The sequence below is a fragment of the Panthera uncia genome (assembly GCF_023721935.1).
Source record: "Panthera uncia isolate 11264 chromosome A1 unlocalized genomic scaffold, Puncia_PCG_1.0 HiC_scaffold_17, whole genome shotgun sequence".
Classification (NCBI taxonomy): domain Eukaryota; kingdom Metazoa; phylum Chordata; class Mammalia; order Carnivora; family Felidae; genus Panthera; species Panthera uncia.
In genome coordinates, this window is record NW_026057577.1 from 122,860,335 (window position 1) to 122,874,684 (window position 14,350).

The 14,350-nt window shown below is 40.3% G+C and overlaps 1 protein-coding gene across 1 annotated transcript in view; it reads right to left on the reverse strand.

Moving 5' to 3' along the window:
- WDR70 (WD repeat domain 70) overlaps positions 1–14,350 on the reverse strand; it is a 298,973-nt gene that overhangs the window by 21,368 nt on the left and 263,255 nt on the right. The window contains exons 14-16 of the mRNA XM_049648141.1: positions 4,255–4,355; positions 2,533–2,612; positions 416–532 (exon numbers count right to left, since the gene is read on the reverse strand). Of these exons, the coding sequence (XP_049504098.1) occupies positions 416–532; positions 2,533–2,612; positions 4,255–4,355 (298 nt within the window). The remainder of the gene's footprint in view (positions 1–415; positions 533–2,532; positions 2,613–4,254; positions 4,356–14,350) is intronic.

Genomic DNA, 14,350 nt, shown 5'->3' on the forward strand with positions numbered 1-14,350 from the left:
ACAAAGAACTCAATGACTGTAACTTTTTGCCTTGTGTGAAACCTAATCCAGTCTGGATTCTAGTTAAAGTACCCAAATGTTGTATATGAAGCCAATATTGAGAGCAGTGGTTTTATCACCAGGTTCTAGGAGCCCCAAAGTACTACCAAGGTCACCTAAAAGAGCTCAAGTTAGACAGCAAGCAGAGAGGGCTCTAGGCTTCCTCTCCATTTTTATCAGTCTTATGCATCAGGATTCTGCATCAGATATTTAAACAAAAAGTTGCTAAAAAGAAAATGTCTAAAAACCACCATGTAGTAAAATCTCTCTGAAGACAAAGCAGCATCCAGGCAGAAAGAATCTTTCCAATTCTATACCAGTGACCCCACCCGGCCCCTCACCCCCCTCTGCAGATCACAGGTTAGACCACAGTCACCTGGGCCCGCTACAGGAGGTTCAGGTTTATGAGACTTCAGGGGATCCAGTCTGTCCTTCTCCAGCTGTTTCCTTGTACTCCGTTGGCGGGGCTCACGGAACATAGGCAAGGCATGAGCTACGAGAAGTCACAATTGAAAAATTTTATTATAATAATAACCCTTCCATCCCAAAACATAGCTGAAGCATGACTAACTAAAAGATGACATGGAAGTCATAATGACAGCCTTCATCTAATAATAAAAGACAGTCTTACTGTAACCAATTAGCCAATTTTGTTTGAGACCAGACTCATTGTTCACCTCTGCTGGCAACTAACGCCACTCAAGAAATACTGTCAAACACTGTCACGGAGACACCAGTGAGGCTCCCCATCTTCCAAGCCACGGGTAGCAGTTAAACTTAATTTCTGTGGTTTTGAAAAGAAACACTTAATGGGACTGCTTATTTTTTCTTGTAGGACCCAAATGTGAATAATGCCAACAGCTTGCCTGTCAGCCCTGAAGTTTCCTTAGATGCCTCATAAACACTGGAATCACTTCACACGTTTCTGAAATGTGACCACCTCTCAGGAGGAGTTGACAACACTGAGTAACCGGAAGGGAGGAGCACTTAGCCCACTAAGTGGGATAAAGGTTGCCTTGAATGCATGGAGGTGCCTGAATCTCCTGGCATGGTGACTTGATGGGGACTTTTCCCTACTTCTATATGGTGGACAAAACAAAAGAATAAGAATCCAAGTAGGATTTGTCCCATTGCTATTGGTTGCTCACTCAATGTCAGAATTAAATTTCATAATATAAAACAGTATATAAATGTAAAAGGGTAACAGTGATATTCTGTGGGACAGCAAGAGGGTTATTGGGGGAAAAGTTAAGTAATGATCTTTTTCTTGACCAAAAAATATGCCAGAATTATTTCTTTGGATCCTTACATGCTGAGTGAAACCTCTTTTAAAATAGAAAAAAATTTTTCCACAGGAGTGGGGAAGAGAAGGTAATGGGTTAATAGAGGTTCAAAGGGAATTTATAATATGAATGACAGAAATGTCTAAAATACCTAAAAAATTCTTCTAGTATCCCCCTACCCCTACCACCAGCTGGGGTCAGGACCATCTCCCTCACCAGTAAAACATGCCTGCCTTGAGTCAGGGGAGCTGAGAAACACAGCCACCAGTCACTCTGTTGGGCAACACGACACAACAGTATTTTTAGGAGGGGGAAAAATAGCTTTTCACTTCAAACAACTGGAGGAATTTAAGTAGGCCGCGTGTAATTACATGAGCTAGACTGGTTGTGACACCGACTTTAACACTTCTACTCTTGCAAAAAGTGTCATGGGATCTCCTTACTGATCGTAAGCTCCAAGGGACTTGGTCTTACAGGAGACCCACCACCAGAGAGAAAACCCAGCAGTACAGCGCCCCCTGGGCTTTAGATGGAGACCCCGGTAAAGTCCACAGAGCATCAGCTCATCACAATTGCTACTGCATCCAAGACGTCCTTCCTAGACACTAGTGGTGACAGATCTGAGGCTGTGGCTCTGGGAAAGACAAATCTGTCAGATTAACAAGGTTGTGTGACAAACCGGACAGAAGCTACTTATTCTGGTAAGATTTCTGGTGCCCACAGTAGTTCATTTTGTATCTAAATGTCTCTGGATCTATCACATGGTCACAGAGTCTCAGAGGGAGCTGACGGAGACCCTTTGCCTGGTCTCCTCACTCTCCTGATAACGTTCAGTTGTTCAACATCATACTGCAAGTCAGTAGTAGAACTGGACAAATCCAGGTCTCCTGATTCCAAGGCCAGCACTCTTTCTTGTTTATTCTTAGAACAGATTGTTATTCTTTAAAAGGCTGCTATGGAGTAATGCATTAGGCTCAAATAGGCTTTTCCCTTTTGGGTTGAAAGTTACATGAAATTACCCTGTCTCTGTGATGAGTCACAGAAGCTAAAGCAGTTAGCTGTTACATGACTCGCAGTTCTGTCCACATGATACTTTGTAATATATGCCTGGACTGTGAAAACTTTTTCTGTCTCTAAAGCCATGAGATCAACACCACATTACAGTAGAAGAGAGAGAGAAGACGATGGAGAGACCATGCTAACAACTTACGGGTGATGATGTAGTCCTGGGTTAGAGTCTCGGCTTGTTTCGCCTTCCGCTGGGTTTTAACCACACATAATTTTGCTCCCCTGGGGCGATTAAGAGCACATTATTTTCTTTACTTGGTCTTACAAACAGAAAGTCATGTCAAAAACATTAGATACTTTCAGGAACACACTCTGTGCACGCCATCTCGCCATGTCCTTGACTTTCTAAGGGATGGCAAAAGATGGGGCCTTGGTGATAGGGGATTAAATTTATGCGAAAGCAAGTCTGTCAATCAGTGGTTACCACTGAGGGAAAGGGTTGGAGAGGTAATCAGGCAACAGAACACTAGTTTAAAAAATCTATAGAAATAACCCAAAGATGTAAGCTAAAGAGATACAAGTAAAATTAACCAGTCTTTTCACCCTGAAGGTCGCACGGTTCAAATATTAGTTTATGTCTCATATGAAAGCAACCTGGGTGGTCTACACCCCAAGTGGCATTCGTCCACATCTCTAATGTAAGAGTACGAGTGTCTGGAACTGAGTTGGCTTGGCAGTGTTGTCACGGGGCTACTGCCCAAGAATGTGTGGGGTTAACCAAAAGTTTGATTAGGACATTTCACTTCTTCTTTAGCAATAATGAGCTATCCCTCTCAGGAAGCAAATACAAATAAAAAAATTTCTTAAAGATTCCACACATAGAAGCTTCCAAATGGGTGCTATCAAATGGGGCTCATCATTTTCTCAAATGAAACAGACTCTCTCTCTCATTCTAATTACATTAGCATTTTCAATTCCTTTATTAAAAAACAAACAAAATCCTGTTTGTTCTTAAACACAATAAAAACTTTATTTTACAGGGCAAGAGTTCCAATGCTAGTGCACAAAGTTCCAAGGGAAGACCGACTGCTTCTATTTCTACCCAAACAAATTACAGCAATGAATATTCATTAACAGAGGATGAGTTTCCTTTCCTCAAAAAGGATGTGGGACCCAAAATAGGTTTACGGGGGACCCCAAAGAATTTAGCATGTGAACTTTAATACTAGCTGACCAAGGTTGCCTCTAAAGAAAGAGCTAACCAAGCATTGTACCTTAACTGAGACAAACAAAACCATCCTTTTTTGGGGGGTGGTGACAAATGTCCACCTTTGTGCCCAAAGAAAATGAACACAATTGAGGAACTGGTTGAGCCTCCAGTGAAGTTTTCAGACTTTTGAAACACATTGGTATATTTAAGTCTAACATTTGGGGTGGGCATGGGATTGAAGAGGAAAGAATTTGTGCTGTCTCCTTCTGCTGGCAGAGAACAACCCCACACATCCAAACTGCTACCTGATAAAAGCCCAAACAGAAAGGGGACAAAACAGACTAGCTGTTTCCATTTCCCGTGAGGGGTGAGTTCCCTGCTTTGTTAATCCCCTACATGTATCACAGCTAATGCCATGTCCAGGGTGGTATGCAAAGTGGGCAGGACTTTTCCCCCCTTTGCACTCAACATTTCAGCTAAAGGACTGCAAATCCCCAGGAAACTTTCACTTTGAATTCTGTATGGATCAAGGGCAATATCCAAATCCTCTTTAAAGTACAATACCAGGAGTTTGAGGCTTTACTCTGTGCCAGCTGCATTTTCTAAAAGGGTGGATCCCCATCAAAGGGGGCAATAAGTAAAAGCAGGGTAGGAAAAGAAACCCTCCCCCCAGTTGTTGTCATCCATCTAAAACAGGCAAGACTTATGAAATACCTCTGACTCTTGTTGGGGTCATAATACACTTTAGCCAATCCATTTCCAGTTCCTACCATGATCTGGTTCAGCTTTGGATGCCACAGGCAGCGGACAACACTCTGAAAAGGAAAGGCATGGTAATCAACTAAAGAAGCCAAGTAAAAATGGGAAAAGTCCCGCTGGTGCTTTGATGGCTAGAGTCAGTTTACTAAACTGAATATCATCCTGATGGTTCCCTGTAATTTTAGGACATTTTCCTCTAAACTATAAGGCTGTGTCCCTGAGGTTCAGTTCTATTCCATCACTTGTTATCTGTGTGATACCCTTTAAAGATGAACAAGTTGTTCCTTCCGACGCCCCTCCTCTCATTTCTTGATAACCCTGCAACCACAAGGTTAGGCTTCCCCAGCTCCAGTGCCATGTGAAGCTGGCATCTCGGAATGCTGAACCCACATAACTCAGTTCTGCTTACCACCGAAGCAGATTTAGATCTCAGTGTTTCATGTTTTTTATACACACAATATGTCCCTCTGGACAGCAGATTGAAGCCAGGTGGTTATTGTTTTTAGTTCACAAAGATCCAAATCTCATAAAGCTTTTTCAGGAACAACACATATTTGCAGGCATTGAATAATATCTCCCTATCTATGAGATAAACCAGCAGGACAATAGCAGAAGTAAAACAGAGACACGGCATACAAAGACTTGACATTAACCTGAATGAAAAGCTATTTAAGAGAAGGTCCACTGGAAGTTACGATCCTTTGAATTCATTACTGGTAAGGAAAATAAGTGGTGCCCCGGGGTCAAAAAGAATGAGTTCTCAGTGAGAACTACAACCTGTTTTTAATTTGTCTGTAGTAAGAGGGCTGAGGTGGGAGGTTTAGCAGGGGGGACATGATGAAGGGGGGTGGGGGAAGATGAAGCTAAAATTGGTAGGCAGAAACACCATGTCCTAGGTTCTGTGGATCTCATTCTGATAGAACAAGTAATGAGTGGAAACATCAATTCAAGATTTATTTAGAACCATCATGAGCCAAGCAATGCGCATGGACTAAGAAAAAGGGGTACAATTAGATACTGCTATTTTAGGTTCTAATAGTAAAATGAAAATCATGGCATCCTTGTCTCCCAAATCTCTCTCGGGCTGAGTCTCTCTGGTTTCCTCTCCCTAACCATCCTGCTCCTTTGTTAAGACAGAGTATCTGTGAATCTCCTCAATCCCTTTTGATAGAAATCCTGGCTCCCCACCTGCCTGGCAAAAAGTATGCATACAGTTATTCGGCTACAAATCCTTCTCTGAGATTCCTGAGGAACTTAAGAGGAAATGTAAGAGTCTGCAGGACTTCGAATTCATGTCTGATAATACTCTTTAAGAGCGGTTCTTAAGCTCTGCACCACTGAAGACAGCTGAGATGTTCTGCTGAGAAAATAAAATCAGAGTGGCTGTTTTTTCCTGGTTGGTAGGCAGTAAAATGAAGTTAAAAGGGCAGGTTTTTACAATTTTAGGTTTTCTTTCCACAACTTTTCTTAAATCTATGGTGCCTGCTACCCAGTGTCTACCAGCAAGTGCTAAAAGATGATAAAACATAAAATAGTGAGTATTAATAAAAAAAAAAAAATCGAAAACAGTAAGCATCTTATATATAGAATGGCTTCTGGGGGAGGGTTGTCATTTTGTACACATGTCCGTGAAACCCACTTGATAATGTATGACTGTAAAAGACACATTTTATCTAACAAAACTGTGCTTGGTTGGTGAGATGGAATTAAGTATATCAACAGTTCATGGTCTACAAAGCACAGCCTGACTTACAGGTGCTCTGCCACTGAGATTAATTTGAGAACCAGGCCTTGACCACTGCAAATTTCGAGGTCATGGCCAGGTGCATGGAAACATGAGAAAAGTCACAAACATAACTTCATAAACCCTACCAAGAATAAGTTCATCCAAGTCAATACTCACCCTCATGTCACTGCTTACATGTCATCATGTGAAGACTGACCCTTTTAAAACTGTACCCCACAACTCTCCTTATTCTGCTTTTTCATGTTTCTAAAACATGTTCCACCTTTTAACATAATATATAATTTGTCGTTAATTTTGCTTATTATCTGCCTCCCCAGTGTGAACATAGTTTGCACACAGGCAGAGATCTTGGTGTGTTTCGGGTGGGAGTGTTTCCCAAATGCCCAGCTTAGTGTGTGGTGCTCAATAAATATTTGTTGCACCCAAGCCTAAATGGACTGCTTTGCTAAGTGGAGTTAGAGACAATTTTCAAGTTAAAATCATTACTACCTATGGAGAACAATTTTATTTCTCCAGATCATTATTATACTCAAATATCCTACAAACAAAGTAGGGTTCGTTTCCTCCCAGTGTGGTCCTAAATAAAGGGATGTGCATGAACCAGAGAGCGAGAGAAGATAGTAAGAGGGACTTTCAAGGGCCCTCCGAAATCCCAGCCACCTACAGATGGCCCCAGGACAGTCTTAAGGACATAGTATTAAAGGTATTTCTCTTCCTTGGTTCTCTAGAAGTCTGGCTAAGCAGTCTAAGATTACTGGTTCTCAAATATGTTTTCAAGTGAGCAGGGTGCAGAATTGGAGAAGATCCACAGTGTAGGCCTGGTAAATTCCAAGACACCCAGCCAAATAGGCAGTTTCCAGGGGCAGCAGGTTACCGTTACTCTCTCCCTCTACGCTGAGGGTGTAAATGTTAGAGAGAGGCCAACTGCCCAGGCCAACAGACCAATGTCTGATTGCTTTCTAGGGAGTCCAAAGTCAGGGCACTGCACCTCTATTCCTGTTCACGTCCTCTACCCTCTACAGCTCTTAGACGCACACATGGCTGGTCAGCATAAACACTCAGGGAGAAGCACATTTACCCTCCTTTTCACATGGAAGCAGTGAGAATGCAAATAAGACCCGCTGAACTAAACAGTCATTCCAGAGCTCCATCCATTGTGGCGATGAGTCACCAAAGCAGCCAATGAGGGCTCTGCGAGCAGTCTAACTTAGGCAAAGGATACTTAAGGCTCAATTACCCTAAGACTGGTTATTAATCAAATACTACAGGGATTCCAAAACATGGAATGAAGAAACAGAATTCAAAGTCAAAGGTGGGTGGGCCTTTTCTGTTTATTAATATTTATTGTGTGTGTTTAGCTAACCTTTGTAAACTTTGCAGCTAATGCGGCTCCACACTTTGTCCTGTCAAGGAAATGCATCTTAGAGCAGAGAGCTGGCCATCTGCCAAACCAAACAATCCCTGAGACAGCGGCAGGGCTGGGGAGCAAGCCGAGCTGCCACGCTGCTAACTTGTCAAACATACATACCGGGCTTTACTTAACAACAATGGGACACGTGCCTGCTAGAAACCCAACGAACTATCAGAAGACAGATGAGCTATAGTTACTTAAAGAGAGTGCATTCAATCAAGCAACCATCCACCCAAGACTTCCTTCGTCCTCTGGCCTGGAGGAGGTGCTTCTGTGGCTGGGGGTTGACACAGTTAGACTGACAGATTTCCTGAGCAATGCAGCAAACATAGGGTACATAACATGTCTGAATGGCAGGACCAGAGAAGAATATGGCGCGAGAGCTACAAGGATCCAAGGAAAAGCCTTCACACCGTATCATGAGATTCAAATGGCGGAAGACTACTATAGTGCAAAGAACTAGATTCTGAAAATAGTCTGCATCTTTTAATATACTGATTTGCTTAATTAAATTAATAAAGCATTTTATTCTCACACTAAGCTACTTCATCCTACCAAAACAATGCGGGTCCACTAATGGCCTCCTCTAGCTACCTAAGCTGAACTCCATTTTAGCATAAAATTAGGTTCAGTCTTGTAGACCAAAGCCTACCTTCATTTTAGCATTATAATTTGGTAGTGCAGAGTAACCACAATCTGCCCCAAAGGTACTTAACTCTAGCAGCAGCCAGAAAGAGACGGTATTAGGGCTGGAGATCATAAACAAGATGACAGGAAGGAGGTACGAGACTAACGTGCTTAATACAGAGATCTTTCTTCTCCGCAGGGACCAGAGGAAAAAGAGGGCAGTGGGCTGGGGAGAAAAAGAGCACTGTGTACAAATAGCAGTATCAATATTCCAAAACAGGAATTTCGGAATTACCCGTCAGCAAAAATAAAAAGGCCACAAAAAATTCCAAATAATTTGTTTCTGTGGTTTTTCTGGTTTACTTTAAGCAAAATCATGGAAGCAAATAAAGACAGGAGAAGGAAACCAATGAGAGAAATGAATTTATATTTTAGGACATGGTGGGAAGGGAACTACTAAGTATCTGGAACTTTATATTATTTAAAGTAATTGAATCCTTGCAACAATACTACAAAATTAGTAACGTCAGTCTCATTTCACAAGAACAAGAAACGGAGGCTTGTAGGAGGGTGTGTGACTTTCCTAAGGCCACATAACTTGTAGAGAGAGGAGCTAGGATCAGTGGGGAGGTTTTCTCAACTCCAGTGCTCATTTCCTGATACTACTTAATTATGCAAAGTCCTGTTTTAGAAGACGGGGAGGAAGGGCTGTGGGAGATTTGAAATCATTCCCAAACCCACCTCAGCCAGAAGTAGAAATCTTAGCAAGTTTATATTAAAAAGCAGATGGTATAACTAAAATCATAAAGGAAAAGGCCCACTACTACCCAGGTCATAAATGTTACTATAAAAGAAATCAATGCCTGTGTAATATCTGAGGCATCTGTAATACACATATCTAAACACACCCTTATTCTACTTTACATGCTAAAAGAAGCCTAACATCCTTCATAATTTTATATCTTAAACATGATTATGATGAAACACACTTCCTGATCCTTCCCAGCTGCTGACCCACACTGTAAACCAAACTCCATCTGGTTTTTTCATGTTTGGTTTTTGTCACATAGTACACGAATGGATAACTTAACTAGCGATCCTTTGGGAGAACAAGCATTTTTCAGAATTTTCAAATAAGGAGCCTTACACCTGTCTATGAAGGAGACGGTCCAATTGTTTTGCAGACCTGTGCAGTGGCAGCCTTGTAGTCATGGACATCCTCGGGAATACCCAGTGCATTTGAGTGGCTGCTTGTGCGCTGATTCCCAAGGCTAAGATCACAGATCAAGATGAGTCCAAAATAAACAAAAAGCAGATGAAAATGGAAAAATACTGGAGAAAGAACTTTCTTCAAATTTCACTCACCCAAGGTTTATTTCACAGAAGGAAAAACTGCTTTCTAGATTAAAATACTGAACCACAGAGGTAGAAGAGTAAGATGGGAATTCTTTATACTTTTCTAGGCTGTTTGTCCTGTCCTGCCAAAGCTCTGCTTTTCCCAAACTTGGATTATTCTGCAGTATGCATGGACCATGGGGCTCGGCCTCATCCCTCTGAAGTTCAGAAAGCAAACCTGGCGAATAAGCCTCAGTCTCCAATAAATACAACTCTTCAACACCCACCTGATCTCCATGGAGACATCCCTCAAATGGAAAAAATTAAAGACAGACATTTTCTCTGCTCTTCTAAGTCCACACCTATCCTTTTTTTCCTCCTCCAACTCCAAGGAAGCCCTACCATGAAGGCCAGACATGTACCAACCGTCACTCTCTGCTGGAAATCTTCTCAACATTCCCCCCTTCCCTGCCCCAAATAATTTTCTGATAACCCAGATAGCATCTCAATGGTGAAAAGAAAAAAAAGGCCACACCATTTTTATAGATGTAGGGTTTGCTGCAGAAAAACCAAACAAGGAAAATGTTGCTCTATACCTGCCATAAATATCTGATAAAGATGTACAGATTATGCCTTTTACAAACTAGCACCCAATTATCGAATTAATTCTTATCAAACCCATGAAAAATTCATTTATTAAAATCTTTTCATTTTCAGCCTATGCTCTAAAATTAAGGTAACTGTTAAAGCAACAAAAATCCGAAAACCTGGTAGTTGTCCTCGGCACTAAATGAATCACATCTGTATCTGATAATAAAAATGCCTAAAGAATGTCATCACAAGAAAAAGTTCTCAGAGAAAACGGAAGGTCTCTTGGGTAAGAAAATTAAATACAATTTTCTTCGTCTAATTCAAAACACTAATGTTAGTTCGCTCCAATCCACTTATTTGAGAAGAATTTATAAAGGCAAAGAAAGCACAAATAATGACTGAAGAAAACTGGTAATTACTCTCATTAACATTCTGGGAGCAGGAAACGGGAGGCTGGAAGCTGGAGTCCACAAGATGAGTGACACCTGTGGTGAAGCCCACCAGGCAACTATCCCAGAGGTCCCACACCACAGTGATCCACATAGAAGCAGCACTTACTGGAGGCACAGTCCCACAATTCTGGCAGAGCTTCCCACTGGTGGGCACAGGATAGTTCCAGGTGTGCTGAAACAGGGAGCTGCTCGGGACTGAAATGGGCCTAGGGCACTAGAGCCTTAGGCAAATCAGTTCCAGCAAAGAGGAGCCTTATCTGTTTATACCACACATTATCATTATGGGCACCAGGTTGAGAAAAAGCTTCCAAAGCACTACCTAATGCCATGTCTCTCACTCTAATCTACACAGACCCAGGACTCTTTATCCTTCTTCATTTATGAAGAGTTAGAGATGGCCAAGGGCGTACATGAAAAACCCACAGCTAACATCATATTCAGTGGTGAAAAACTTAGAGAAAAAAGAGAAAATGGTGAAAATTCAGTGGTGAAAAATTCAGTGGTGAAAAAAAAAGAGAAAATCTTTCTCCTAAGATCAGGAACAAGATAAAAATGTCCACTCTCACCATTTTTATTGAACATAGTACTGGAAGTCCTAGCTATAGCAATCAGACAAGAAAAAGAAATCAAAGGCATCCATACTGGTAAGGAAAAAGTAAAACTTTTCTATTTGCAGATCACATGACATTATATATAGAAATCTCTAAAGACCACCAAAAAACTATTAGAACTAACAAATGAATTTGGTAAGGTCACAGGAAACAAAATCAATATACAGAAATCCATCACATTCCTATACACTAATAATAAAGTGGCAGAAAGAGAAATTAAGAAAACAATCTCATTTAAATTGCACCCAAAATAACAAATTACCTAGAAATAAGCTTAACCAAAGAGGGGAAAGACCTTTATTCTGAAATAAAAAACAGTGATGAAAGAAATTAAAGATGACACAAATGGTAAGATGTTCCATGCTCATGGAGTGGAAGAAAGAACATTGTTAAAATGTCCACATTACCTAAAGCAATCTATGGATTTAATGCAATCCCTATCAAAACACCAACAGCATTCTTCACAGAACTAGAACAAAGAATTCTTAAAATGTGTATGGAACCACCAAAGACCCCAGATAGCCAAAGCAATCTTGAAAAAGAGGAACAAAACCGGAGGTATCACAATCCCAGATGTCAAGATATACTACACCAAGCTGCACTAATCAAAACAGTATAGTACTGGCACAAAAATAGACACATAAATCAAGAGACCAGAATAGAGAGCCCAGAAGTAAATCCATAATTATACGGTCAATTAATCTTCAACAAAGGAGTCGAGAATATGCAATGGGGGGAGAAAAAAACAGTTTCTTCAACAAATAGTGCTGGGAAAACTGGATAGCTACATGAAAAAGAAATGAAACTGGACCCCCTTCTCACACCATATACAGAAATAAACTCAAAGTGGATTAAGGACCTAAATGTGAGACCTGAAACCATAAAAATCTTAGAAGAGAGCACAGGGAGAAATTGCTCTGACACTGGTCATGGCAACATTTTTCTAGATATGTTTCTTAAGGCAAGGGAAACAAAAGCAAAAACAAACTATTGGGTCTACATCAAAACAAAAAGCTGCTGCACAGCAAACTATCAATAAAACTAAACAACAACCTACTGAATGGGAGAAGATATTTGCCTATGACATATCCGATAAAGAGTTAGTATCCAAAATACATAAAGAACTTATATAACTCAACACCCAAAAAACAATCTGATTAAAGAATGGGCAAAGGACTTGAACAGACATGTTTCCAAAGAAGACATGTAGATGGCCAAAAGACATATGAAAAGATGCTCGATATCACTCATCATCAGGGAAATGCAAATCAAAACCACAATGAGATATCACCTCATACCTGTCAGAATGACTAAAATCAAACACACAAGAGACAACAAATGTTGGTGATGATGTGGAAAAAAATATACCCTTACTCACTGTTGGTGGAAATGCAAACTGGTACAGTTTTGAGGAACTTGAGGTTCCTCAAAAAATTAAAAATATAATTGCCGTATCATCCAGTAATTCCACTACCTAGGATTTACCCAAAGAAAATGACAACACTAATTCAAAAAGATATACGCACCCCTATGCTTATCGCAGCATTATTTACAATAGCCTAATTATGGAAGCAACCCAAGTGCCCATCAAAGGACGAATGGATGAAGAAGATGTGGTATATATATACAATGAAATATTACTCAGCCATAAAAAAGAATGAAGTCTTGCCATTTGCAACAACATAGAAGGATCTTCAGGGTATAACGCTAAGTGAAATAAGTCAGTTGGAGAAAGACAAATACTATGACCCCACTCATAAGTGAAATTTAAGGAGCAAAACAAACCAGCAAAGATAAAAAGAGACAAACCAGAGTTAAGAGTCTCTTAACTATAGAGAACAGATGGTTACCAAAGGGGAGGGGGGTGGAGGATAGGTGAAAGAGATGATGGGGATTAAGAGTATACTTCTCCTGATGAGCACCGAGTAACATAAAGAATTAAGTCACCATATTGTACACCTGAAACTAATACAACACTGTGTGCTAACTACACTGGAATTAAAACTTTAAAAAAGATAGAGATGGGCATAAAGATAATAACCATACATCCTCTTCTTATATGAATAAACAAAGAACAAGTGGATAAAGCTGTTAAATCCCTAACTACAAGATAAGAAATATACATAATTAGATCTTGGAAATCATCAAGTATGTAAACCCTCTCCCCCCTCCCCCCAAGTAAAGGAAAAACTCAATGTTCAAAAATGAACTATACAGGATATGTAAAGCACTATTTATCTTAATATAGTACGGGTAAAGATGTTTTACTAATCATACTCTTTTACTTAGTCCTTTGGGGGTCTCGCAACCCCTCCTCATTCATGACATAGCATTATCTATCACTCCAAAAAAGAAAAAAACAACACTATCCTGGGATATGTGTTAATTATAGACCCCTTTCTTCCTCACACTATATATAATTGTGGGAGTTTGGCCAGAGTTCCAACAGAACAGCTGGAAAACTTGTTACCAAAGATCGTTCATCAAATTCAGGTTGGGAGAGGAAAAACTGTCACAGAATGTCCTACAAGACATGAAGTCTTTCACTGGTCTGCTATCAGTGGGAAGTAATACAGTGTTGGGGTTAGACAACAGAGCACTAGTCGTTAGTGCATTATATGTTTCCACATTGTATAAAGAATAGTGTGTCATTCTCAACACCTTTAAACATCTAAAAAATCAAGTTCTCTGGCTATTCGGGGTCTTTGTGGTTCCATACAAATTTTAGGATTGCTTGTTCTAGCTTCGAGAAGAATGCTGGTGCAATTTTGACTGGGATTGCACTGAATGTGTACAGTGCTTTGGGTAGTATTGACATTTTAACAGCATTTATTCTTCCAATCCATAAGCATGGAATGCTTTTCCATTTCTTTGTATCTTCTTCAATTTCCTTCATAAGCTTTCTATAGCTTTCAGCATACGGATCTTTTACATCTTTGGTTAGGTTTATTCCTAGGTATTTTATGATTCTTGGTGCAAGTGTGAATGGGATCAGTTTCTTTATTTCTCTTTCTGTTGCTTCATTATTGGTGTATAAAAATGCAACCGATTTCTGTACATTAATTTTGTATCCTTCGACTTTGCTGAATTCATGTATCAGTTCTAGCAGACTTTTGGTGGAGTCTGTCGGGTTTTCCATGTAGAGTATCACGTCATTTGCAAAAAGTAATATTGAAGAAAACCAAAGTGGGAGGCATCACAATCCCAGACTTTAGCCTCTACTACAAAGCTGTAATCATCAAGACAGCATGGTATTGGCATAAAAACAGACACATAG